Source organism: Gorilla gorilla, chromosome 13, assembly GCF_029281585.2.
Source record: "Gorilla gorilla gorilla isolate KB3781 chromosome 13, NHGRI_mGorGor1-v2.1_pri, whole genome shotgun sequence".
Taxonomy (NCBI): Eukaryota; Metazoa; Chordata; class Mammalia; order Primates; family Hominidae; genus Gorilla; species Gorilla gorilla.
This window is the reverse complement of record NC_073237.2, coordinates 56,180,270-56,208,026: the sequence shown is the minus strand read 5'-3', so window position 1 is coordinate 56,208,026 and position 27,757 is coordinate 56,180,270. Positions and strand designations below refer to the sequence as shown.

The following is a 27,757-nucleotide window of genomic DNA, read 5'->3' as shown; positions in this document are numbered from 1 at the left end:
GTTTGTATGGTTGGTGACCAAGGTAAGAAACACTATTAGACTTCTTTTCAAGTAATGAGCCTAGTTCTCTGTATGCTTTAAAAGGTTATAATTAAAGTAAGTCTCACAAAGAGTTCTCCAAATATTTAAAATAAGAGTTGCATTCAATATTTAAAATAAGAGTTGCATTCAAATAAGCATTTTTTTTTTTAAAGTTAAAAGCTTCGAGGTGGGTTATCGTTTGGACCCAATAATTCTGCCAAAATTAAAAATTAGTTTTATTACCATAAGCAGTGGTTTTCATGTAGGGGTGATTTTATATCCAAGGGGACATTTGGCTATGCCTAGGACATGTTTTTATTGTAATAATGTGGGGGGAAGGGAGGTGAGGGTGGTGAGCAAAGCCCAGGGATGCTGCTAAACATCCTACAATGTATAGGACGGCTCTCATAGCCAAAATTCTATGATCTAAAATGTCCAAACTGCTGAGGTTAAGAAACCCTGCTTATAGAAACAATTGGTTCTAATAAGCAAAGCATTTATTTTAGTGCAATGAAATAATTATAACAGTACTTAACACATTTTTCCATATTCAATATTCCGGTTGCCACCCATCTTCTATGTTAATGTATACATGCACATGTTTTCTACTCTTCTGAATCAACAATTACATACAACTCAAACTCGCAGTCCAGAAAATATAATAGTATTCTTTGTGGACATTAACAGAGTCAATTTAAATAACTGTGAGGTAAAACAATAATTTTTAAAAGTCAGTAACTGTAAACATTTGTTGACTTCTTTCTATGTAACAGGCTAATGAATCACTTTACACAGCTCTTATTTAATCTTTAAAACCAATACTATGAAAGAAATACCACTATTATCCCCACGTTACTGATCAGGAAATTGAGTCTTACAAAGATTGTTTAATGTGCTTGAGGTCACAGATGCAGTAAATACTACAGCTAAGATTTGAACTCTGTTTGTTAGAACAATTTCAATTGCAGAGTTTTCACTACCATACAATGCTGGCCCCTAAGAGCAGCTCTATGTGCTAAGAGCCATCTCATTTGTAGGTTAGGGACAGTTCTACCCCCATTTGTAGGATACACATTGAGCAAAATGGAAAATGGCAGTATAATATACACATAGATCAGAAAGGGGGTTCTCCTTCTGATTCCGCTTACTAGTTAAGTACGTTTTCTTCAGCAAATCACTTAACTTCTCAGGGTCTCAATTTCCTTAGCTGGAGAGTGAGGAAAGTAATAATGCACATCTGCCACTCTTATCATAAACATCAAATAAAATAAGTGATGGGGAGATGCTCTGTAAACAGTCACTTACAACACAAAAGTGAGTTGGTTGCTATTCTTAGGCACGAAATGGGAACAGGATTGGTGATAGGTTCTCAGTTGCCCTTGAAGGAACCTTCATCATATAGACCTGGTATATGATTTTGAAGTTAGATAGTATTGTATTACTATTGGCCTCACCTCTCTTCCACTGCATTTATATCTATTATGCTTCTTTTCAAATAAATTCTGCATTTCATCAGGCAGCCAGAGTGCTCTTCCTAGCACCTCAACTTCTCCATTTTGAGTTTTACACTTTATACCTACTGGGGACACTATGCAATTCCTTTTAATGCTTTTTTTTTTTTTTGGTTCCATTACTTTTAAACTATTTTGGTAGAAGGAAGATATTTTTCTATCATAGGACTGTGCCATCAATAGATTGAAGACCCAGCCTCCTGTTTTTATCACTATGTTGTTTCATAAACTACGCATTTGCTTCTTATACAGAATTATTGGTGTATAAAAACAGAATCTGGCATAATGGGTTCCACATGGCATAATTATTTTTCCTTACCTTAAAATGTTTCCATAAATAAGGACATAATTTGTACACTCCACCCATTCTTATCGAGATGTTGGCATTTTTAACAATCCTACCTTTCATCTACAGAAGGCTAGCATCTCCTATTACGTAATTTACACATAAAAATAAACCCCAGGTTTAAGGAAAACATGGGTCTATGGTTCACGTTTGTCAGCATCTCAAAACTATCACATGCTTTGGCAATACTTGTGGTCTTTGATCTGAAGAGACATTTGAATGGAACATTAGAAGAAATAAAAATGGAATTTAGAATGAATGCTTAAAAATGTATTAAACAATTTTCCACAGCACTCTTAGCTTCTTTGGATCACAAGGTCTTTTGTTTTTATGCTCTTATGCAATGCTTTCCAAAATCTTTTGACTTCGAAAAGGCCATTTTCATCACTATTGGGTTGGGCTTAGGGGTACATGGTTATGCTATGAATATGGCCTACGTAGTTTCCTGGTTGTGCTTCCATAAGCAAAGTCAAAAAGTATTATGAAGATTGGAACTTAGGAGTTTTTACAACCCCAAACTGGCATCTGATTTTTTTACTGGGCCATTTTAGTGGCCTGCTGGTGCTTCTAGGACCTTATTGCTCTCTATCTGGTATGCAGTTCCTATTCCTTCCAGTTCTGAAGAGTGGTTTGATTCTATGATTGTGATAGATTTAAGTGATACTCAGGAAGCTTATTTTATTTTCCTTGAGACTGTTTCACTTAGAAGATCAATTCAGGAGTTGTGATCTATCCCCTTTTCAATTTTTTTCATAAATAAATGTTTCTCTTATGAATAAAAAGTCTTCCTTTTGTCTTAAAAAGAGTTAATGTGACATAAGATTTAGTATCATGGGTCAAGGTTTTACAACTGATTCACTGAAATTACAGCTTTTTCCCAATGTATTCATTCCTAACAAATGCAAATACTTAGAGCAAATCAGTTGTCACGTCCCTCTGGTACTAGAATATAGTCTTTATAGAATATGTGGTTTAGAATAAAGCCACAAATTATTCTATAAAACAACATAAGGAACAAGGCTCAAAAGTGGAACAAAACGGCCTTAGTTTCTAAGCGGAAGACTAAGACGATATAGGAAAATGTAATCCATGACCTCTAAGAAAATCTCAGTTTAATAAATAGAAAGTTCTGCCCCAAAATCACATTTTATAAATAAGATAAAAACAATACTATATGTCTCTATTCATGCACTGCACATACACACACACACACACATATATATATATATGTGCTGTGAAGAGATAATGGCAAATATCTGACAACCTTTACACATGTGCAGTAAAGAGCTAAGTGTAAGGGACTAGGTGGTCTCTGCAATATGAAGAGTAAGAACTGGATATAATGATGGGTAAACAGGCCATGGACTTTGAAATCAGGATGAAATGTATATGCTGTATGACCTTGAACAAATCACTTATTACCTCCCTGTGCGTAATGCTCTTTGCAAGCAAAATATACTATTTTCTGGATTAAATGAGTGCTCAGTAATACTTGGAAAACAGTAATGGCTCCATGATTGGTAGCTGTTGTGATTACTTATGTTCAAGTGATTAAGGAATGGAAAAGACTCACATGCTAGCAATTGCCTTTGATTTAGAAAGAGTGAAAGAAAGGCCAGAATATAGCAATGTGGTATGGAATCAAAAAGGAAGGAGTGGCTCATTCTGACCAGGTCACCAGGGAAGGCTTGACAGAGAAATGCCCCCAAAGGGACAGCAGAAAGGGGAGCTAAAAACCATCATGGGACCTAAAGTCTGGAGAATCTGCCTGATTTATAGGGCCATGCAACATGGGGAACATAATGGCCTTGCCACCACTAGTAGTATGAGCTCAGGCAAGCAAGCTGATCTTACTTGGCCTCTGCTGTTTTTTCTTCTGTGAAATGGGAGACTAAAATTACTCCTTGTAAATTACCACGGGAAGCGAAAAGCAGTAACACATATAAAGCACTTACGACAGGGCCTCTTCAGTTGGCAAGAAAGATTATTTGATGTTGAATAAGGGCTCAACTATCCTGAACTATTAGTATTGCTACAAAATGGGGAGCTATGTCTAAATTTAATCATGGAATAGATGGTATGTGGGAAAGAACATGAAATGTAGAGTAGTAGAAAAAGGAACTCAGTTATAAGTAAGGCAAAGGCAATTTAAAAATTAAGCTCTCATAAAGAAATACCCCAATATAAAGGGAAAAAAATATAGTCTCCAAGGTGAAAAAACAAACCAAAAAAAATCAGTCCAGCCTTGAAACTCTTACTATTTTTGTAAAAATTACTAAAATGCCATATGGAATTCAACAAACTTGGACAAGCAATTATTGAGTGCTTACTAAGGTGTAAGAGCTGGGGGTAAAAATGTACATAAGCCATTACTCATGCCTTCTGAGATCTCAAGGTACATATGATCTGTACACATATAGCTAAACTTGCAAAGTGTGAACCTATTCTATGAGAATTTAGAGAATATTTAATTCTTCCTGTGGGAAGAGAAATGGGGAATAAGCTTAAAATGTTTCTCCAGAGTTACAACTCAAATGTCTACAAGATAAAGCAATGTCATAAATGTGTATAAAATAATAGGGAGTGGGAAGGGTTTGCAAAACTGGATAGTGCATTCCAGCTTAAAGAAATTCATGCTCAAATTTTTAAAAAATTATCGGGTATATCAACAAAACCATCTGAAGCCAGTTTACAACCTCTGCAATACAAATAGAAAGTGCTATTTAAGTTGGATTGTGCATCAAGGTTGAACACCATCAGGTAGAGAAGGGGAATTGTTGAAATTCTAGACCAGATAAATATCTCTGGCTGAGATCCAGAGATGAAGATATTTGGAATGTGCAGCTATCAGAAGATGGCCCAAGGAGTCAACAATGAGGTGCGAAGGGTGAGATCAGCCTAAATTACAAAGGGGCATGAATGCAATGATAAGCAGTTCAGACCTCATCTTGAAGGCATCAAGGACAACGGCATTAAGTTCCTTTAACAGCATCATTTTAAGAGTTGAAAGGTTTCTCAGGTCTTTATACAGACAGATGTATTATTATAAATGATCCTCTCTAACACATAGCATCAACATGTTCTCTCTCACTGAGAAAAGTCTTATGGGATTGCCATAGTAGAAAATATGTACATTTGAAAAAATCCATTCATTTAATGATTTGGATATTTATAAACATCTGTTACTTAATAAAATGGATGGCTCAGGTTATGTAGATGATATCCAAATTCATGTTGAATTTTTCTTCTCAGAGTTCTAAATATACATACAGCTTTTAAAAGGTACTTAGTAATGAATAATTATTAATAATTTAAAATTACTGCATACTTCTATATGCCATGCACTGTCTCAAGTGCTTTATATGTATCTATTTTATGACATCTTACGTTTTATAAAATTCTCATTGCTATAGCGTTATCCCATTTTACAGGTGAAGAAACAGAGATTAAATAATTTGTCCAAAGGCATACAGCCAGTAAGTAAACAAGCTGATATTTTACTTAGGCATTGTATCTCTCCAGAGTGCGTACTCTCAATGTTGAGATTCTATGCTCTGTATGAACTGATAGATAACTAGAGTTGGCCTTTCCTTGCTTGCCTGTTGAACTAGACCTTCTTTCTTTTAGAAATCTGGTAGACTCTGTCCTCCTTGACCTTCCAAGGCCTTGTCTGCGCTTGTTGCCCTAGGCTATCCCTAAAATTCTTTTTTGTTGTTGATTGTTAGAATTTCTTTTACTTAATGGCTCATTTTTGTCTTAGTCCAATTACGGCACAGAATCATTGGAGGACCATAATTTCCTTTTTCTGTACTGCACCGCCAGCCCGACCTTTTTTGGGCTACTACCTGACTTCTTTAAAACCTCCTCCATTCTCACAGGATATATTGGGCAGAAGGCTTGGATCTACTTTGTCACTACTTAATATAGAAAAAAAGTTTAGTACATAATAAAAGAAATCACAACACAAAATACAGTATTTACCTTCCAGACTATTTTTTGTGATTATGTGTAACATGATCATGATTAACCGTGATCAGTATCCCTTTGTAACATGGCTATTGTGGCTTTTTGCATAGTTTCTTTCTGCTCAGAAATGGTTTCTAAACTAGCATTTCTGGGATGCTACACGAATAACTGTCATTTAAGAATGACTTTAATCTGCTGCTTTGTCACAAAACGTTATACTGTCAAGTTTTAACTTGGCTTGTATTCAACTCAAGGATTCAAGATAATATGGATGTTGACGATGTTGACATGACCCTCCTAAATAAAGAGGCCAAAACTTCTTACCAGACATGTAAAATTACCTATGGGTAATTATTTCACAGAGCTCAGTTTATGCAGTTCCTTTCCCTCATTGTTTTGAAGTTGCTAACAAATTTCTTCCACCAATATACCTACTCTTCTGTTGTTTGTTTCAATAAGCAGCTTCTCCAGAGCCTCAGGCACAGCACTTCCAAATGTCAGCAGCTATTAGCTCAGCACATTCATCTTTGTTTCCTTATTTCTCCTGAGTAGCCTGTCTCTCTCAGAGGTGAGTCCAGGTGGCTTAACATAACATGGATGCGGGGTATGTGTGTGTGTGTGTGTGTATTTTCTCAAAATAAGGCATTACAGCTATTTAATCTTATCTCTCATATTTGCTATTTGCTTGCAAACATTTTTGTATCCGTCACGGTGCCTAGCATGAAACCCATACCTTGCTTATAATCTACAGAGGGTGAAATGCATTTTAAAAATTACATATGTATGTATGTATGTGTGTATGTGTCTGTCTGTCTATCTATCTATCTATCTATCTATCTATCTATCTATGTATCTATCTATCTATCTCAGTTTTCTAGTGCCTCCACTTTAATTTACGGAAATGGGAAGAACATTTGGAGAAAGCACAGATTCTGTATTTTGAAATGCAATGTGAAAAAAATCATCATGCTGTTTTTCAGTGAAAACTCCCAAATTATGTGTCTCTAATTTTTGTTCCTATTATCTTAAACATATAATTACACACGTGTCTGTGTGTGTGTGTGTGTACCGTATTTTTGCCATTAGGCATATAAGGGCAACATTTCTTCTGCTAGCCCAAATTTTCTGTTTCTCTATCCTTTGGCCAAACTCTATCTATCTGAAAACAATTCATGTGTTTCATGTGTGATTTTTATAATCAAGGTCAGCTCTGACCAAGCAGAGGCACCATATAATCAGGTACATTGGCTCTTTGAGGCCTGCAAAGAACTGTGTGTACAGAGCATACAGACTGATCAAACTAGCACCTGAGTTAAAAGCAAAAGGCAGGAGAACCAGAAGTCTACTTTCATGATGTAAAACCACTTGCTCAAATTAAAAATAATTTTTAATGTTTTACAATCATGCAGAAAACTGCAACTGGAGTGGCCAGTCCTCAAAGGACCCTGTCTTGGATGTAGGGAAACAAGAATCTAGACAAGAATCTAGATAAGACTTGAGGCCGATTATGCCATCACCTTCTTAGTTATCAGTACTTGAAGCAAACTTTGTAGCCTCTCACTTCTCTTGACCCAACATAATTCTCTTAACCCAACATAATTCTCTTAACCCAACATACTGTTGTTATGAACATCAAACAAAAGAAAGCATAGGGGAGTGCTTTGAAATTAGTAAAATACTCTCCATAAATACAAGGTAATGTTATTACTAGTTTTTATCTAGGAAAACATTTGCTGGAAAAGAGAAACTTTATCCTGTTTGGAATTTGCCAGCCCATTGTTTAACAATGAGCATTGTAGCATGGTTTGGCTAGGTGAATTTCACTGCTTTTATTCTGATCAACCCGTTGACCCCATTTCTAAAAAACTAGCTCCTTTTCTAGGGTCTACTGTATTATATTATATTATAGTATAATATGGGGTATGAAAGAGAGTGATGGTATTAAGTCACGATAGAAGTGATTTACGATAGATGCTTTCTTGGGTTTTTCCTATACTCCCAGACTTCTATTTTACTTATCTGTGGAAGAAGCAATATTTTCTCATATTTGAATTTCTCAGGTTATAAAGAACTATCATGAAATTATATGCACTATACATTTATATAGTAATAAATAGACTGACCAGATAGCTTGAGTAGTCTGCTAATAATTATACTTAAGAGGCACTCAAACAACTGGAAGAAATCAGCTTAATATTTAAACATCTATAAACATTTATATATATCGCAATCTGAGTGGTGATGTAGCTGTTAAGAGTTAAGCAAAAAATACAAACTATACATTTCAAGAGAAATACAACTTATTACCTTTGAGTACATAAAACAACTTCTTCCAAATTATAGAACTTGTATATATTCTATTAAATACATTTTAAAAAATCAAATTAGTGATTTGTCATGAGACTTGATATTACTAATGTACAGAAGGCATCTTTAAGCAATAAGATAGTCTCCCTAAAGCTTGTATGATATATTATTTTGTTCAGTAATTTTTTTCCCTATAAATAGTAAAAAGGTTGTATCAGTCCAGCCCACAAGAACTTGTCAAACAATACAAATTTGTTTTTAAGAATATTCCCCCACATATTATTTTTTGTTTTACATATTTATAGCCATGTGCCCACTTAATTTTGTGTTTGTTTATTTCTCTTCACTGGGAAAAGACAATAGCTGTGGACCATAGCCACCTACTATCTCCAGGGGAAATATGCATCTATGTCAAATCCATCCTATTGATGTTAGCATAGGCCTCATTTGACCAAAAGAGAGCTGTATTATTTATGAAGACATTTACTATTCCAGAATGTCAAGAAGTTGCAAAAACATCCAATGAGAGTCAATTTAGCTTTCTGTTTCCTGACTGCAAGTGAAACAAACGCTTCTTACCTGCAGTGCACAACCATCGGACCAGCATCGGGAGGGTTACAGGTTTTGACTCTACGTAAGAAAGCTAGAAAAGGTGTAGGGTGTTCTGGAACACCATGATCAGGCCAGGCGGTGAACTGGAATTGTCTCACTTCTCTCTTCTCACTTGAACCATTCTGTGAAATAGGAATATCAGCTGAAATTCTGTTTTCCCAGCCTCAGGTGGTAATGATGAATAACAGGGAAGAGGTAATGCTAAAATGTGCTATTTTAATTCCTTTCTACCACCCTGTAGCCTTTGGGAAGACACACTCTTTGGAAATAGAAACCCCAAGTTATTTGTAAATGACAAATATTTGCGTGGGAAGACAAATTTCTTAGGTGAGCATTATATTTTTCAGGTTTAACTACCAGGAGAGCTCCTATCACATTTTACAGGAAGAGCCAGGTCTTCTTCATCTATTCTTCATTGGCTGAAACTTTCATTTGGAGCAAGAGTTTTATATTTACTGATAAATCGCCAGACAAGAAGAAAAATGGCTGAGTGATAATGGAAGATTTATTTCATTCTTCACTGTTGCCATTGAGATCAAGATTTAAGTAAAGCCTTAAGAGATTTCATTTCTCAAAAGAAGCTTTCTTTAAACAATAGAGAGGGGAAAGGGAGGAGAAAAAGATGAAAAGCAAACCTTGTAAAGTGCAAATGTTCGAACACAATATGTGGCCAGCTCCACAGTATCAAGCAGCGTTACTTGAACCAGTCCGTGGGTTTCTGTGCCTCTGCTAGGCCAATACTGGTCACACTTCACCTACAAGAAACAAGTGGCACATTCAGGGCAAATGCTCATCAATTTCTCTATTAACTTTGCTTTGAGTTGCTGTTGAAGGAAAACAGCTTTTCTGCACTTCATTTTATGTTGATCTTTTTCTGGCATGCATTTTTGTTATCCCAATATATGTAAATTACTGCTCTGATGCCAATATAAACCACATTTTTCAAACTGGTAGGAATACTAAACAGTAACAGATTCAATTTTCCTGGAGAAAAATAAGTTGCAGATTGTTGCTGGGTAAAATATAGAGAGAGGGATTTGAAACTTCAATGAGCTTGAAGAGAAAACAAATTTGTCCTGGGATAGACGTTATGAATCGCATTGGGAGGATGACACTTTGTCATTTAAACTACATGGTAAGATAGTGTTACTTCATCAAGATTTAAAAAGCACAACTTCCAAATATGCTTGTTTAAAGAAAAGTAGAAATAATTGGAAAATCTATCAAAGTATAATAAACAACATAAGCATGTGCTTTTTTTTAAACACAAGATAAATGTTATTTGTATCCGAAGCAAATTAAATCTATAATGTCTGCAGGAAAAAGAGCTGTCTGTTCTTTAAAAAGAGTCTCAGAGGGTCACACACTAACAGTGCAAAGTTTAAATAATTTAAAATTCATCCAAGATGAATAATCTACAATTTCTATGTGAAGTGGAGCAAAAGCACATAAAAAGTTTTCAACCTAATTAGTTTAACACACAACAAAGAATAATTCCAAGTGTGCAGTAAACCTCAAATTCACTGAATGAGTCTGTTGGGCATTAAAAAGTATAATGAAAAGTAACAAACACAGCACAATATTTTTGTAGTAAGGCCATAGATCTGACTATATTTACTCTTTCTATCTCAGACTTTTTTTTAATGGGACTAATTCTTAAGAGAACCCAACTGAAATACATTTCTCTAGGTAAAGAAAGCTCCTAGCAGTATTTTACAATAGGGAATACACCTTTCTATTTGAAAAAGAACAGAAAATCACAATCTTTGGATTTAAACAAAGGCAATAAAGCATTATTATTAGAGACACTAGAATTTTTTTGGTCCAGCAAATAGAATTATTACATAATGAGTTGCTTTTATGTTTAATATGAGTATTTGTAACATTCTGTGAATAATACTGTAATTTTCTCTTTCACAGAGATAGCATTTGCTCCTCTGAAAATTCAGGCTCTTTCCATGAAACTATTGGCCCTTCTAAGAAAGGGAGAGGTTTTATTCTGTACAGAATTTCCTAGACAAGACAAAAAAGAAAAGCACTTTACAGCTATACAGTACGCTAGATATTAAATTCACAAGGTTTGATTCCTATGCCTTGATTTCAACTTTGAGACCACACAAACATCATCTTTTTGATGAAAACAAACAAAAATTGTCCACAATAAGACAAAAATTTTGCCTTAATAAGATGTAAAGAATACTTTGTGTGTTTCCTAGTTGTACAAAATAGCCTTCTGTGTTTTTTATTTCTATCATTTGCCCTAACTCAAAGAGATAACAACATAGGGAAATGATAATTCTTGAAGGAGAATACTGATGTAGAGTGACCAGGCATGGGCATCTCTATATGTTCTTTCACCATAAGCTAAAACCCAGGTCCCAGATGACATATTTAGCAAAAGCTACCATCTGAATAGAACCAACACTACTTCAGCAGTCATGATATAGATGAGAAAAAAAAAATCACAAAAATTATGCCAAAGGCTTTGTTTTAAACCATGAAATAGATGTCAGGTGGATGTCTCCCAGCAGAGGACAAGAGGAACTCTGGAGGCCTCATATTGTAATATTCAAGAAGATGCCAACAATGGGTTGAGTTGAAGATTCAAGAGAGAAACTCAAATTCATCATTTAACAGTTTCAGCTGGACAGCAACCCTTTCGGTTTAAAATAAACTAATGAAATCCCTGAGGACAAATATCACTATGATATGCACAAAAACAGCACATTAATGCAACAAAATGATCTATACAGTCAGTTCAATGCTCTGACCCAAATTCAATATAATTATATTTTAAAACTGGGACTTGACTACATTTAGACCTTCTAGTGAGGTAAGAAAAGGAGATGAAGGAAAGAATGAGAAGGCAACCTTCATACAACTTTTGGAAAAATGACTCTCCATCTACAAATCTTCTCCATTCCTAAGATGCAGGAAGAACTAAAATTATACTAATCCTCACATTTCTAGTAATAAGTTTGAAACTGCAGCTATTATTGGCTTAGACTCTGACCCCTTTAGAAAAAAAATACCAGGAAGCATTACTATAAGGAGTAAACGCTGTGAAAATTTCTAGCTAAAAGAAGAAAAAAGTTGCTTTTGTACTCAATTTGAACAATGCATTTTTAGTATTTACCAAAAGAAAAATAAACATTTCAAACTCAACTGCAAAAATCAGAGGCAATTTTTTAAAGCGGATATATTTAAATATTACCATTTTCTCTCAGGAAATATTTCTCAAAAGGACCTTATGAAAAATAAATATCCTAACATATGTGGAAATGCACACACATAGCCTCAGCAGTGGGATTAGAAGCTTTTCCTGAGCTTATCTGAATAGTGACAGCAATACATTTTTCCCTTTGCTGGTAAGCACCTCAGTACTTCCTTTCTCGACCTCATTCTCTGAGTAGCCTGCACACCTTCATCTGATTTTGGAGGGCTGAATTTAAGGGCTTAGAGTTACTGACAAATATTATTTTAAGTCTCCTTTTTTGCCATATGCTAAACATATGACTTCTGATTTCAGCATTGGAGAGCAAGTATAAAATGTAGTGAGAAAGAAAAAGGAGAACAATAGAGATATTTTTTCTTTCCTCATTAGCTAGTATAAATGAACTATGTCCATTTTCCTCTCTTAAAATGTTTTTCTTTGACAACTTTCCTTCCCCTACTCGGTCTTCTTAAGAGAAAATATCATAAGGTATTTCTAGAGAGAGTTACTATTTGTTAGGCTTCACACATAAAGCTGATTGTGAGATGAGAAATGAAGGCAGCTCCCTTTGAGTACATAAGAACTAGAAGGCAGGAGCTACTGAATACAAATACGGTTTTTTGCCTTTTTCTATTTGATTTAGAATGGATACAAGCGGCCTTTAGGACTGATTCATGGAAGGTCAGGCAGAGTCTCCCGGGATGCCTGGAAAATTGTTTCTCTGTTTCCAGGACCAAAGTCTAGCTGCCTCATCTGTGAAATGGGAACAGTGTCTCCAGCATTACGGAGCTATTGTGGGGATTGAAGTGATGCCCCTAAAACACTTAACCCAAATGGCTGGCACAAACAGGCATTCAACAAACACTAGCTATTATTGGTTATCCGTTTGATGACATTCTGGATTTTTGTGTGTGTGGGGTTGTTGTTATAAATTACCTAAATCAGTCTAAATGTGAAAAAAAAGAACATGTTATTAATTTCAGCAGATATTGATTTAGGATTTTCTAGGTGCAAAGCAAGGTGTTAGCAGTTGTGGGGCATCAAGGTGACATAAGACCCAGTCCCTGCCCTCAATCCATTAGCCTTATTGACTAAGTGGGGTGTTTCTAAACCTCCTGGTTCTTCAAATAGGTGGTTCTGAGATTCCAAACAATTCCCTTCATCTATGTGGGCCCCAATGTCTTCTGAAAAGAATATGTGTTCAACTCAGAGGTGGAAAAGAAGAACAGCAGAACTTGTCACTCAGGCTGTGGTTTAGAAACATCACCCAGTAACTTTACTTGAAGCTTAAACTGAGACAGTTCAGATTTTTGGCTAAATTTGCGGGAGGCATTTCTTTTTATTATCACAAAGTTATTACCCTTAAGTGAAGGTTTCATTTTTCTATAATTACGGAAAGAACAGGGTGACCATTGCTAAATTTATGCAACAGAATTAATTTATTTTACCTTTTTCATGACAAACTATCAAAATCAAGTTGATGGAATAATAAAACATATTTAAATTTATTTTTAAAACTCTTGTCATTGCAAATATCTGGTAGGAGCTGATCCATTAGGTCTGCTGAACATGCTTTGGGAGAAGGGCTCTCATTCTAGGCTATTTTTACTCCCATATGGCTTATCTTGGGAGTGCTCAGCATATTGTAGGTACTCAATGAGCGGTAGCCAACTTTATAATCAATTAACTAGATTGGCTTATTTTTAAATTGTCTACAACTTTCTGAAAACAAAACCTCCTCATCTCAATTTAATAAAGACTTACTGAGCATGGCAACATGGCAAGGCATCAGAATTCCAATTGTAACAAACTGATACCTCGAAAGGGTTCTAGCATTGCTAATCCAAAATGTATTTGCCACGAGATTATTTAGCCAAAGAAGGACTTAGAAGAGGCAATAAATGATACGTGGGATACCATAACTATTGCTAAAAGTGACTCTAAATTCGTACCTAGTAAGTTTGGGCAGAGTGGTTGTTCAAGCATTAGTATCCTGTAAGGAATGGACAAGCAGGCTAACATTAGATAACACAAGTCACAGTTATTTTTGGGAGTAAGGAAATGTTGGTACCCTTCTGTCAATACCCATTTAATGAGGGAGACTATAATAAAGGAAAGTTTTAGATAAATTTCATTAATTTTAGTGGGCAGAAAAAATAAATGCTGAACGATTTATTTCTACAGGTTATAGTAACTATTCTGGAAATTTTTAAGACCAGATTGAATACTTGATTTTCCACAATAAGGACAGAGAGCATCTCAGTGATTCTCTTTTAACAACAGTGTAGTTCTCTGCACTCAATCAATATTTGGCTATATCTATTCCCAACTGGCAGTCAGTCTGGTTTGTGTATTCCCCCATTTTATTATATCTTTACTAATCACTATTTAGTGGAGGACAAAGAGGCACTACAATATTTGAAATGAGAGTGATATTAAAGCATTTGACCACCAGTGCAGCTTTTCATATATACAGCCATAAAGTTGAAAAATATTATTCTCAAAATAAACCAAATTACATATCATAAAATTGCCTACCAGTTCATTGAACCATTCGCACACTTTCTAAACTGCTTATTAACTTTAAAAAAGTTATTCCCTTTTGTTTGATGTGTCTGCCAGAAGTTGACATAGGGAGCTGCCGTAAACTTTTCCAGTGACTTCCCCCATTAAATTGAAAGTCATTAAGTCTCAAGTTTCTGGCACTTTGTCCTAACCAGAGCAGAACTATGTGAGGCGCCTCTTTCTCATGGCCAAGTAGCACTTTGATATCAGCTCTTCCCACATGAGGTGGGTCCTCAGAGTATCCACCTCAGATCTAATCACTCCTGAGGATCACCTGGGTGCCCCACATAGCCCTACAGCCACCTCTGCTTCTGCCTTGGTCTGCCCAGCAGTTGCCTTTGACTCCAGTGTCATCTCTTCCAAACAGTATCATTAGATGACTCAATGTTCCAATAAAAATATAATTTATAGGTACCAGCCAGCATCAATGCAGTTCAATATTTAAACAACCAGTACAACTATATTGGGTATTTACCAGTTGAACATCAGCCTTTCCAGACATTCTGCTGATAAAGAACAGAGAAAAACCAAACATTGGACCCTAAACACTAGTAAACAGAGATTAACACATACTTCTGAAAACCTTAGAAATGAGACCTAATCCAGCACAGGAGAACCACAGACATGAATGCAGAGAATGAGAGAAGCTTTGTACAAAGTCATCAGGAGCAAAGTTGCATCTCCTCCTCCCATTCCAGCTCTTTACTCAGGTCATGAGGACTCTAATTGGCTTTAAGAGGAATGCTTTGAGCCAGAATCTGTCAGCTGCCTTTACTAAGTAGAGCAGGTGGGGTGGGGAAAGAAGGTAGATAATCCAGAAAGCTAATAAACAGCAAGAAATTGGTGGGATTCTTTCTCTTTTATCTGACGCTGTGTCTGCTGACAAGAGAAAACCAAAAGTGCAGAACTTTCTAGATAAGGACCCCAACATCCTTTAGATTGCCAACATGAGCATCATTCTTTTTGCTGCCAGCGTCCTATTTATATTAAGTATCCACCACTTTCAAAAACAATCCCATACATCATGCAGACTCCAAAGGCAATGTTTGTGCTGCTGGTCCTAAAGTTGCTTAAGGAGAAAAGCAGTTTCTGTTGCCCTAGATAGGCAGCACTTTAGGCTGCAGTTTGAGAAATTAAATGTTCACGGCCTTTGGCGCTTCCAGTTCCATTTGGAAAAGGACACAAACCTGGCATTTGGAAAGCATTTGCTCTCCATTAAACTTACCGAACCTTGACAAACCAGAAGGGCCAAGAATTAGTCTGCCACTGGCCAAGGCTGGGCTTTCCAAAACTGATAACAGCAATGAAAACAATAGCACTGCCATTTATAATCTTCAATGGGATTCTGTCAAATTTTAACCCAAAAGGATCTCACAATCTGAAAAGAATCTCAAGCTTTGTTTTATAGGAAAAGAAGAAAATGTTTGAGCACAATCTCTTTTTCTACTGCTTCATGCTCAGAATTGCCCTTTTAGCCATAGAACAAAATGTGAATATGTCTCCACCTCACCTTCACTTTGTGCTAGGGTAAGTTTACTAAGGTGACATTCAAGGACTGGGGAAGACATAGGAGGAGGAGTGAGTGGTCATTAGGTCACAAGTGTTCCACCAGCCAAATGTCAAGTTCCCTAAACTGTTAACAAAGTGAAGCTAACACCAGCCCGGTCTCTTTAGCCCTGACAGCATCTAACCTGCAATCATTAGCACAAACCACAAAATTTAGTAGGGCAGGGATTTTCCCATTCTTTGGCCTAAGATACAACTCAAGTCACGATGCACAAAACATTTGATCTGCTTTACTAATATATGGCATCGTCTGGTTTGTATGATTCCCTATTTGGAAACAGAAAATGGGACTTAAGATAGCTTGGAAACCAAGAATAGGATTCTTCATTTCTAGCCCTATATTTTCACTACTAATTGACACAGCCCACATTGGATTACAATAAAAATCATGACTGATGTGTTAAGTGTCAAAATTTCACTCCCCACCTCCAACATTTATAACACTAAGTACATTTACAAACAGCTCTTTAAGTGAATCAACCCCCACTATAAAGCTTGCAAGACAAGGTAAACAATGAGTCTCTACTATGGGCAAGGAATGAAGGCAAGCTGGTGAGGTGAAGTGAAAGTCAGATATATTCTAACCTTGACTAAGCCTTTCAACTGCTAATACTAATCAGGGTTACTCAAGAATTTTCTAAGCATGAGGTTGATGCATTCTCTCTGTGTTCTGTATTTCAAGATGGGAGACAGAGTAGGAGAGAAACAGTCAAGAGAAGATAGATGAAGGGAAAAAGGTGAACACTCACACACTAAATAATAATTTAATATACACTTACTTAAAAAAGCAGATGAATCCTACCTCGGAGATGCCAATTCTGCAAGCAAGGCTGCCAATCATGTGCCCCAGTCATCAAAAATAATATCCTTGGAGTGGAAATCCCAGCTGTATACATTTTACTTTCCCCACAAAATGCTTCATTTTTTCCAAACACTTTCCTCCTTCCATGTGGTTGCCCAGACCAATTCGTGTGCTTATTGGCATGTTATGAAACATGGAAACAATTAGAAACCACATTCTAGGGCACTAGAATGACTTGCTACAGAATCAATGAACTACGCAAAACTTGAGAGGATTTGGCAATAAAGATGGAAACTGTGGAAAAAAACCCACTAACAGTATTTCATATTACATAGTACATTCTACAACAGCTTTAAACTGATCTGTGTGTTTCAGGCAGAACTCATGCTTTCCCTTCAAAATCTCCAGCTTCTATCACTGTTTTTTTGTTTTTGTTTTGAGATGGAGTTTCACTCTTGTTGCCCAGGCTGGAGTACAATGGTGCAATCTTGGCCCACCACAACCTCTGTCTCCCAGGTCAAGCGATTCTCCTGCCTCAGCCTCCTGAGTAGCTGGGATTACAGGCGTGTGCCATTATGCCTGGCCAATTTTGTATTTTTAGTAGAGATGGGGTTTTTCCTTGTTGGTCAGGCTGGTCTCGAACTCCTGACCTCAGGTGATCTGCCCGCCTTGGCCTCCCAAAATGCTGAGATTACAGGCGTGAACCACCACACCTGGCCCATTGTCTTTTTATTTCTTTATATACCCTAATGAAACTCATATGAAATATTCAACTTATACTTTTCCTTCAGGGTTGATAGCTGAATGTATACACCAGGCAAAGAGTCTTCTCAGTTAAGTTTGGAATTCTTTAAAGGCCACATTTGAAGGGAAGTAATAGCATTTGAAAATCAAAGAACTCATGTTTTCAAATAATCAACTTAAGTCCTAAGTCATACTTCACACTTATAAGGGTTTCTTTAGCCATGCAAACACTAAGAATGATCAGTTCTCAAAACAGATGCTAGTGAAACTTCTAATACCTGCTAAGGAATCCAGAAGCCTTTTGTCTCAGTGAGCTGTTCTAACTCACCAAAGGTATTAATACAAGCGCTGTTGATAAACCTCAGACCTGAGTGACAGCTTAAGAGTGAGCCAGCCAGGCATGGGCTGGTTCAAGCCTGCAATCCAAACACTTTGGGGGGCCAAGGTGGAAGGACTGCTTCAGGCCAGGAGTTTGAGACCAGCCTGGGCAAAAAAAGTGAGACTCTGTCTCTACAAAATCTAAAAATTAGCTGGGGGTGGTGCTGTGCACCTGTAGTCCCTGCTGTTCAGGCAGGATTGCTTGAGCCCAGAAATGTTAGACTACAGTGAACTATGACCACACCACTGCACTGCAGCCTGGACAACAGAGTAAGACTCTGTCTCTAAAAGAAAAACAAAAACGATTGAACCAGGCTGTGGCAAAACAGAACGCTTGAAAAGAGAGATGGGCTCTAAGGCAGGAGAATTCCGTAGCACCATAAAATAACCAAAAAAGGGGAGAGGGGATGTAAAACTGAACAATAAGGAAATGTATCTTCAGTGGCACTTATCACTACATGTAACCCATGTCTATATCACTTATGATTTTCATGTTGTATTACAGTCAATGAAGCAGCCAGAATGTTCTATTTTGGTCTGTTCCCCGGCTGATCTCTATTCTGGAGATCCTGTCCTGGGGGAAAGCAAGTAGGAAAGAATCCCATGGTCTGAGCTCCACTCTCCTCTTGAATAAAATGCATGGGTGTGCCACACTGGGAAACGTGGGCATAATTAACCATGTTCAGGGACTTGGAGAGGTTGGTCAGGATTCATTGTCAACGATAGAGAAATAAACTCTTTTCATTTGGGAACAAAGAGTGAATTATTTGGAGGCTATCTTTTGGGGAAACTGAAGTTGTCACTGTAAAGCTCCCAATTTCTTTACCAAACAATACCATTTGAGACTCACTGAGCCACCTTGCCACATCCTTTATCTCAGTCAATACCCACAATAACCCTTCCACATAATCCAAAAAAGGAAAAATGAGAATTTGAGGAGTCAAGTAAACTTGCTCATTGTCACACAGCTAGTAGAGGCTAGAGCTGGTATTTGAACTCAGACATCCGACTGCAAAGTGCCCTACTTGGAACTGTCCCATAGCTGTCCTCTCTCATGGTGGTATCCCCATGCAGTCTTGTGTAATATCAAGCTATCTTCTCTTCTCTTTCCTTTTCTCCTCTCTTCCCTGCTGCAAATCTATGGTCAGTGGCAGTCTAGCATACTTCTAATTCACAGCAGCATTTACAACACGCACACATATTTTCTTCATGTACCATAGGAATGAATATTATTTTAAGAACCTGAGCCTTAATCTAAATAATGACATTTCAAGCTTCAGCTCTTGGAGAGGTAATTTGTTTACATTACCTGGACTACCTCCCTTTATGAGGAAGACTGGTGCCACTTCCCTTCATAGGGCCAGGCTAGTTCCAATGTCTGCTTTGAAGTTGGCTGCTGGGAATTGAAAATTCACTGAGTCCCAAGGTCAGCCCACAGAACCCACCACGTTCCTAAAGTCTGGAGCTATAGATTTCATTAACAACTCACCCCTATTTATAACATTGTTTTTATAGTGAAAGCCAATTCCAGCTCTTGTTTGGGAATCCAGGAATGCCTTCTCCTTTCTTCCCGCTACTTTAGGTAAAAGAGCAACTGGATAGGGAAAGGGTGAGATGGGAATGATGGGAGGGAGGAAGACGGAAGAGCAGATGAAATAATATGAGGCTCCAGTGCTTTGTTAAATCTCTCCAGGACATGTGGTCATTTAGTCCCAAGTGTTCTAGACTGGAGAGCAAAGGACTTTTGGGCCTTGGGGGCCAGGGCTCATGTGTATTGTCAGATTGGTGGTGGCTGAGACTCCCCAACTGCCTATTGGCTTATGCAGGTCATCACAAATCTGGGTACAGGCTGAACCACCACAGAATAAAAATCACAAGACAGCATTTTAATTGGCTTCCTTAGGCCATTTAACAAAGGAGAAAGCTAACTTGCAAGAGCAAAGAGTAATTAATGAAGGGAGCAAACAGAGGTTCATTTAGTAACTTCCAAATAAGTTCCTCTGGCTGAGGGGGGTTGGGGGAGAAGGTAGCCTGCAACAGAAAGATAAACTGTAGGTATTTAAGTCACAATGCCTTCCGCCAAGAACTGCTCATTACCATCAGATGTTGCAGTGGCAGTGGGGCCAGTTAGAACTAACTTTATTATTAGAAGCAATTAGGGAGAAAAGGGGCAGAATTTCATTTGGTTATTTCAAAACAAGTTTCTGTGCACAGTTTAATGAAGGCCTGCAGTGTCAAGATAAAATGTGTGTTTTACTGAAAACAGCTTTTGCAAATGACTGCTTGTTACCAGCAGTTATCTCCAGGCAGAACAGACTGGGTAGGTTGGATTTACATGCATGCCGTAATATAATAGTTCAGCTGTCTCAGTTTCACAGAAGTGTCAACAGGCAGTATGGCTTGATGGTGAAGCACGTGTGTTCTGGAGCCAGACTGTCTGTCTTCAATTCCTATCCCTGACCTTGGTAGCTGAATGACCTTAGGCAAAGCTTCTGTAATGTTCTGGGCCCCAGTATACTCATATGTAAACTGGAGGTCACAGTAGTGTTTCTTGTAAAGGGCTGTTATGAAATATCAATGCACCTAATATGTTAGACATTATTATAGTTATGAACTATTATATCCAAGATCACTTGGGAGGGGAGTTGTTTTTAAAGAAACTGCTTGATATATAGGAGTTACCTTAAGTACAAATCGGTAACAAATCCATTTACATCTTTCGAACTGGGTTTGCATGTAAAGTATGCCAGATATTTGTCTTCAGTGTCATTTTTATCTTAATTCCCATTTTAGACAATATTTCAACATCTCTATACAATTCAGATGTTTTGAAAAGATCTAACTGCTTTTTAGTTTTGCTAAACCAACCATTTATCACTGCTTTTGATTTCCCACATTTGAGGTTACAGTTGTGGCTTTTTAATATGTTTCTGTCTGAGCTTTTCCCTTATAAATCTCTTGGGCAGCTTTTAAATTGTCCCTCATATACACAACCAGGCTTAGAGAAACTGCCATGTGTTGAGCTTAGAAGAACATTTACAGAACCTCAACTTTCACACAGTAAATGGGGAATCAGGCTTTCTTCCTTCTAAATATCCTTTTTGAGACTACTATAACCACAGTAAAAGAGGCATCTCACTTGTGGTTTCAAATTCTGTCTTGAATGTCCCTATTCTTCAATGAAAGTATCTGCTGTCTTCAATGAAGTTTCAGAGATCCCATCATTAATTTCTCAAGGTTAAAGGCTGATTTTCTTCAGATGCTACAAAATGTACACATGTACTCAGGAATATGGTATACTGCTTACCCATTATTTTTTAGTCCTTCAAACCAACAGCATTTAACTAATGTGCCATGCACCATAATATTGGACCCATATGATGAATAAAACTCTTTTCTTGGACCTTACCAAGCAATGACTCCATTATTAAAATCTACTCATTTTGGAGAAGTTTAAACTAGCAAAACGCCCTCTATGCATTTATGTGTTTTCTCAGCCGTGTATTCAGCCACATCATTTCTCCAGCTGCCCTGACTTAATTTATACTAATGTGAATAATTTAAGCAAAAGCCTCTTTCACAGAACTTAAGTCTTATGCTGCAGATTTTAAGAAACAAAAAGTTGAAAATAGTGGAAGTACATATTGGTGGGATTCTCCCCAAAGCCCGTAGGTTCTTGTTCAATGGTGTTTTTGAAAGAGGTTCAAGCGAATATTTATTTTCTCTAATCAAGTTGTCTATTCCTGTGAATATTCCTTTTTTTTTTTTTTTTTTTTACTTTTTAGCAACCACACACATCATAACATGGGAGAATTTCTTTTGTGAAAACACCCAGAGGAGTTTTAAAGAATGGTGTAATTAGAATTGTTGATGCCCATTCATAATTAGTATCTGTTAGAAAGGTAAGACTTAGGGAAAGGTTAGATTCTGAACAGAATAAAATATGCAACATAGGGACTCTGAGGGAAAATTTTTAAAACGAAAGAGGTGGATACTTATTCTTACCCTTGATCTTTCTTCTAGTTTTGTCATCATGACAACTGTGGCACTCCGTTGTTCCCATATCATTCTCCAAAAGTCCCCAAATGTTTCGGGGAGAGATCCCTGTGTTGCAATATAGGCATTTTGCTTCCTATAGCCATCTATGTAGTTGGCATTCACATAGTCACTTCCTGGGATCCCTGGAAAACAAGGAGTGTTATTCAACCAGGTGAGCACATCACAAGAGGAAACAGCCTGGGACATGACCTAATGGCAGTGCTATCTTACTGTTCCACCTCACACTAGAGAAGTCACAATATATTGAAGGTCGGGTTTCAAGCAAGATTAAAAACAGGTCCTATTAGAACCATCATGTTAAAAAATGTATGCAAAAAAGTGTCAGGTCTTTATAATACGACAAAGAAAAAATACAATAGATGGTCCATAGAATGCCTTTTCTTTCACTGGTTGTTGGTTTTCTCTGTTGCACTGGCAAAAAAAATAGTTTGCAAAGAACAATAAACAATCTGGTAACATTCCTCACCCATGTGCTTCCCAGACAAAAACTAGATAAAAGAATGCCTGAGTCTGAATATACAAAATAGAGTGGAACACACCATAATAATGAAAAATTCTTTGTAGATTTAGTTAACAGGAAACTCATATATAAACTCATTTAATATTTACAACAACTCTGCAATAAGTCCTGTTATGAGTCCTGTCAGGAGAAAACTGAGGTGCAAAGAAGTTAAAGAAACTTGAGCAACTTGCTCAAGTTGGTGGAATCAGGTTTAATCATAGGCTACTCATATGTGTCTTGACCTCTGCAAAGTATTGCTTCTCATTTCAAACTCGTGATTTGTTGTAAGCAGCACATGAACTTCCTGGATTAGGACAGCTGCCTCCTAATTGGATGTCCAACTTCTACTTTTGTCCTCTCCAGTTTGTTCTCCATCTAACATGACAGCAGTTTTAAGAAATTTATTTCAGACACTGTAACTTCTTCAAACCCAACAATGGCTTCCCCTTATACTTCAAATAAAATCCAAACTCTGAACATCGCTTACAAAGCTCTGCAACTTCCCAAACTCATCTCATTCCACTCACCTCCTTGCCTTTAAAACTCTAGACACTGGTCTGCTTCAATTATTAGAAAACATCTATTTCCCTCCTTAGCTCAATCCACATCCTAGAATATACTCTCTCCCCTTCCCATCATAAAACACCCAGCCTCCATCCCAGAAGGCCTGCCCTGGAATACCCTGAGACATCAGAACTCCCTTGACAGCCCTTTATACTACTGATTAAGGTTGTAATTATATATTTACTTGTTTGTTAAGTTGCTTATTGCCTATTTTGACCATGTCTCTTTTATTCACCTTTGCTACCCTAGTGACAAAAGAGTAAATAATTTTCCCCAGTTCCAACATGTAATCAGTAGCAGAGATGTAATTTAATGTAGATATTGTGATTTAAAGCCTAGTTTTCCATCAGCACATGCCTTTAAGAGAGATAGAGGCAAATTTGAGCTTCTTCCAAGAAGAGTAGCCACAGTGATTAAGGGAATGAAAGCTACTCCATATGAGAAAGAATGTATATTATAGCCTAGCAAAGGAAATGGTAGGAATTGGGATAAGAGCTGCCTGTGAGAAGAAGAGAGGTTTAGATTTACTCTGTTGAGTTCCAAGTTTTAAATTCTGAAAGATTTAACTACAGAAACATGAATTTCATCTCGAATACAATAAAGCATTTTCAAATGGTCAGAATCAAAAAGGGAGTTAAGTTTCCTTGGAAGGTCATGAGTTGGCTATCTGTAGGGGGGAACAAGCACTTTATAGGAATGTCAGCATGATATGGGAGGTACACTAGAACTTGTGCATGATCCCTTCTACCCTGGGAAATATGAATCTTGGAATTATGGGGTAGCCATTTTTTTTTCTTTATAATGAAACATATGTTCCCAAGCTCAAATTGTTATATTTCACTGATTGCCACTTGCAATGACTTTGACTGCTTTTCTGATTCCAGTTGTAAAGCTGATCCTCTCAAGAAAGGTAATGAAAATCAGATGGAAACTACTGCACTCTGAGATGAACACACGGATATGGAATACCACCAGCATTAGTTGAAAAGCCTTTTGAGCAAAACTTGAAATGCATGGTTGGCTGTAACATTATTCATCTATTACAGCTACTCAGGAAGCAGTTGGGGTTTTGGCAGCCCTTTGTTGATAAAGATCCTATTCCTCCCCAACACCAGATTACTGTAGATTCAAATGACAGTTTAAATAAAATTCTCAGGTTACAAACACTGGGATGTGCACACATCTTACATATCCATAGGATTTGGTTCTGAGTCAAGAATGAATCCATCTAACAGGAAAAACCTACTTTCAAAATTTTAATTTAGCAGTTAGCAACATTAAAGAATTGATAAAAAGGATTCTGGCTAAGGGCCTCACTCAGCTGCCAATATACAGAAAACTTTTTTCTAAGAAAACTCAGAATGGAGAAATCTGGGCTAAATGACTCAGAAGATTCATCACCTGGGCCCTGTGCCACTTCCCCCCTTATCAAGGAAAGCAAATGTGTCTGAACAATGCATCTGAGGATGGAGAAGATGCACAGGAGAATCACTCCTAAAGACAGGGAATCAGACCCATCCAACCCTCTTTGGGTAAAAATGTTAATCAGTTATTATGTAATGAATTAGGGTTTTTTGCATACTGCTCAAGTTTGAATAATAAATTCTTTTTGTTTAACAAGGAGGGGGTAGTCTGCTACTGAATAATGATTGCACTTCCCAGGATAAGAATACAAAAATGTTGCCTGAAGACTACTAGGCACCAGGAATCAATACTATCACTAAATGCTTTAAGAATTTAGGAATTGGGCAAAGTGTAGTAATTCATGCCTATAATCCCAACATTTTGAGAGGCTGAGGCAGGAGGATCACTTGAGCCCAGGAGTTTGAGCCAGCCTGAGCAACATGGTGAAACCCTGTCTCTACAAAAAAATAAAAATAAAAAATTAGGCTGGCGTGGTGGCTTATGCCTGTAATTCCAACACTTTGGGGAGGCTGAGGCAGGAAGATTTATTGAGAATAGCACATGACAAGTCTGGGCAACATGGCAAAGAGACCCTGTCTCTACAAAACACTAAAAACTTGGCTGGATGTGGTCATGCATGCCTGTAGTCCCAGCTACCTGGGAGCCTGAGGTAGGAGGATCATTTGAGTCCAGGAAGTCAAGGCTGCAGTGAGCCATAATTGCACCACCACACTTCAACCTGGGCGACAGAGCAAGACTCTGTCTCAATAAAAGATAAATAATTAATATTTTGAAAAATACGTAATTGAAAACAAAATGGAATACCTGGTAGAGCAAATTATTAAGCCAATGCTTTATGTCCTGAAAATAATGCTAAGGTTCCTCTTATATTTTGATACCTATTTGTAAGAAGGTAGTACATGGAATGAAAGCCTCCTTCTGGCAAATTTCTTTATGCACTCTGGTGAAAAGACATTTCAGGTAAGTTCTCTCTCACAGATCCTCTGCAAATGTGGAGATAAGAGAGATGGCTATGTTCTCCAGAAGCTCTAAGATCTAATGAGTCCTGTATTCATAAAACCCAATATAACACACTGTGCAGAAAGATGAAGGAGAAAAAATTTTAGAAAGGATGGTGGTGTGTCCTAAAAATATTAACCCCAGATTGGAAGCTAAAGTTAATCAGCAGTCCATTTCAAGTAGATGAGACTCTGGTTTTTAATGTGACATATTTAGAAAGACTTTTCAACCAACACTGTGAAAATAAACAATATGCTGCTTTCCAAATGTTTTGGTGCCATGAAATGCTTCTTCAGTAGTTCTTGATTAGGATGTTTCTGCTGGGAGGCTGGATCTAACATTCTTCCACTTTTTGGGGGTGACTTTCTCTAAGTAGTGCATATTTGTTTATTTAATTTTCAATTCCCTGCCTTTTCCAAAAAATGATTTGCTTCTGCTAATGCAACATTAATCAGAGTGAGTGTACTTCTAATCCAAGAGAAGTGTGTGAGAATTAGCTTAATTCCTTTGGGGTTATGAAGGATGGAAATGTAACTTGAAATGTAGTACTGAAAGAGTATAGAATTACTATAAATTAGGTGATTGCTTTTCATTCTTGGAGTCAGGGAGACCTTCCTCCAATACTAGAATAACAGTGCTTGATTTGTTTTTTGGGTTTCCTGTTTGTTTGTTTTTTGGTTGGGGAAGGAGTTATTAAAACAGGAGGAACATGACAAAGATGTTTGCCTTCTGCTCCTCATAAGCAAAATTTTAGAACACACTGGCCCTGCTGCAGGAACTCTCTTGGAGTCAGTTGGTCTTAGTGTCTTTGTTCAAGAACAGCTTATCTCTAAGACTGGTTCTTTCCTAGGAGTCCATGGCTCTACTGCATTTATAAAACTGAGGGGGTTTTCATGATTTCTCATGCATTGTTTCATGTGCATTCTCTAATTAATGACAGTGATGTCAATAGTTGTAACCCCATAAATAATTGTTTAGCCTTCTAATCTTACACACGAGAAACCTAAGGCTAGACCCTCTAACTTCATATTATACCAATATGCTCCATTCCTGGGTTAAAGTATATTTCCTCAGTTAATGAACTGTTCTTTCTTGTGGCATTTAAAAATATTACTTACATGCTTTATACTGGGTCTTTGTGTTCTGGGCTAACTAAACCTGGCTGTAAACACAAGCCTGTAAAGCCGACAGAGATTGTGATGAGGTGAATGATTGGTAGAGCTGTGCTTCTGTTGTTTTTCATGCACAACAAGCCATAGCAAACAGCCATTTGAACAGAATTAGGCAAGTTTTAGGCTCTCATTTTATTTGCTGTTGATTGCTAGTTACAGTTTTCAGTGGAAAAATGAGCCTGGATAGACTTTGAATAATGAGGCCATGTGGATTTTTTAAAACCACCAAGAAGAAAAAAAAAAGCAAACAAACACCCAACTTGCTATGGATTTGATTTTTGGGGCCAGAAGATAATTCGATTTGAAAAGATGTCTCTTGTTGAAGGGGTGTTTACAATGATGAGGGGTTTATAATAAAGCCTTAAGCCCTGACATTAAGTGAAAAAGCAGGATGCAAAATAGTACATGAATTATTTTGTGAAATCAAGTAATTCTAAGCGGAATGATCACAATTTTGCGTCACATTACACTATAGGTAAAGTCACGTGTGCATTTTGAAGTCTTGGGACAATAGCAAGCACTTGCTAAGAATTTAGAGAAACTGACCAGGAAACCTGGACTCCTGTCTAGGGCTGCTGGTAGTTTACTCTGTGATCTTTGGCCAGTTACTCAACTTGCCCAGAACTGTAATTGTTTATTTGCTAAACAAGATGTGTTGGACAAACTGATGCCCTCCAGTCCTTTTGAGTTCTAAAATAAGGTGTCTGTCTGTGCTATTCTTAACCTTCTTGGACTCAGAAATCTCTGTGAAGTTATTTTAAGATAAATAGAGGCTTTGTGTCTCTCAGATTAGGTAGGAACGCACTCTGATGCTCTTTCAAGCTGATTCCTATTGCTTCTACCTTTGATGTGCTGAGATGAGATTTTTCAGTGAGGCTGCTACTTCACATCTTGATTGGAACCTGATGGGGCAAAAAATAAACAAAAAACAAGAGGAAGTAGTGGTACTAGGTGGTCTGTCCATGGAAAGAAGCTCTCCTTGGACTTTAGGGGGTGAGAATAAC

General features: G+C 37.3%; 1 protein-coding gene across 44 annotated transcripts in view; it reads right to left on the bottom strand.

Annotated features, from left to right (window-relative positions):
• Nucleotides 1-27,757, bottom strand: part of PTPRD (protein tyrosine phosphatase receptor type D) — a 2,298,568-nt gene that overhangs the window by 52,431 nt on the left and 2,218,380 nt on the right. For all 44 annotated transcript variants that reach the window (XM_055350539.2, XM_055350541.2, XM_055350534.2 and 41 more), the window contains 3 exons: nucleotides 22,038-22,213; nucleotides 9,399-9,518; nucleotides 8,731-8,885 (listed from right to left, as the gene is read on the bottom strand). In XM_055350539.2, the coding sequence (XP_055206514.1) occupies nucleotides 8,731-8,885; nucleotides 9,399-9,518; nucleotides 22,038-22,213 (451 nt within the window). The remainder of the gene's footprint in view (nucleotides 1-8,730; nucleotides 8,886-9,398; nucleotides 9,519-22,037; nucleotides 22,214-27,757) is intronic.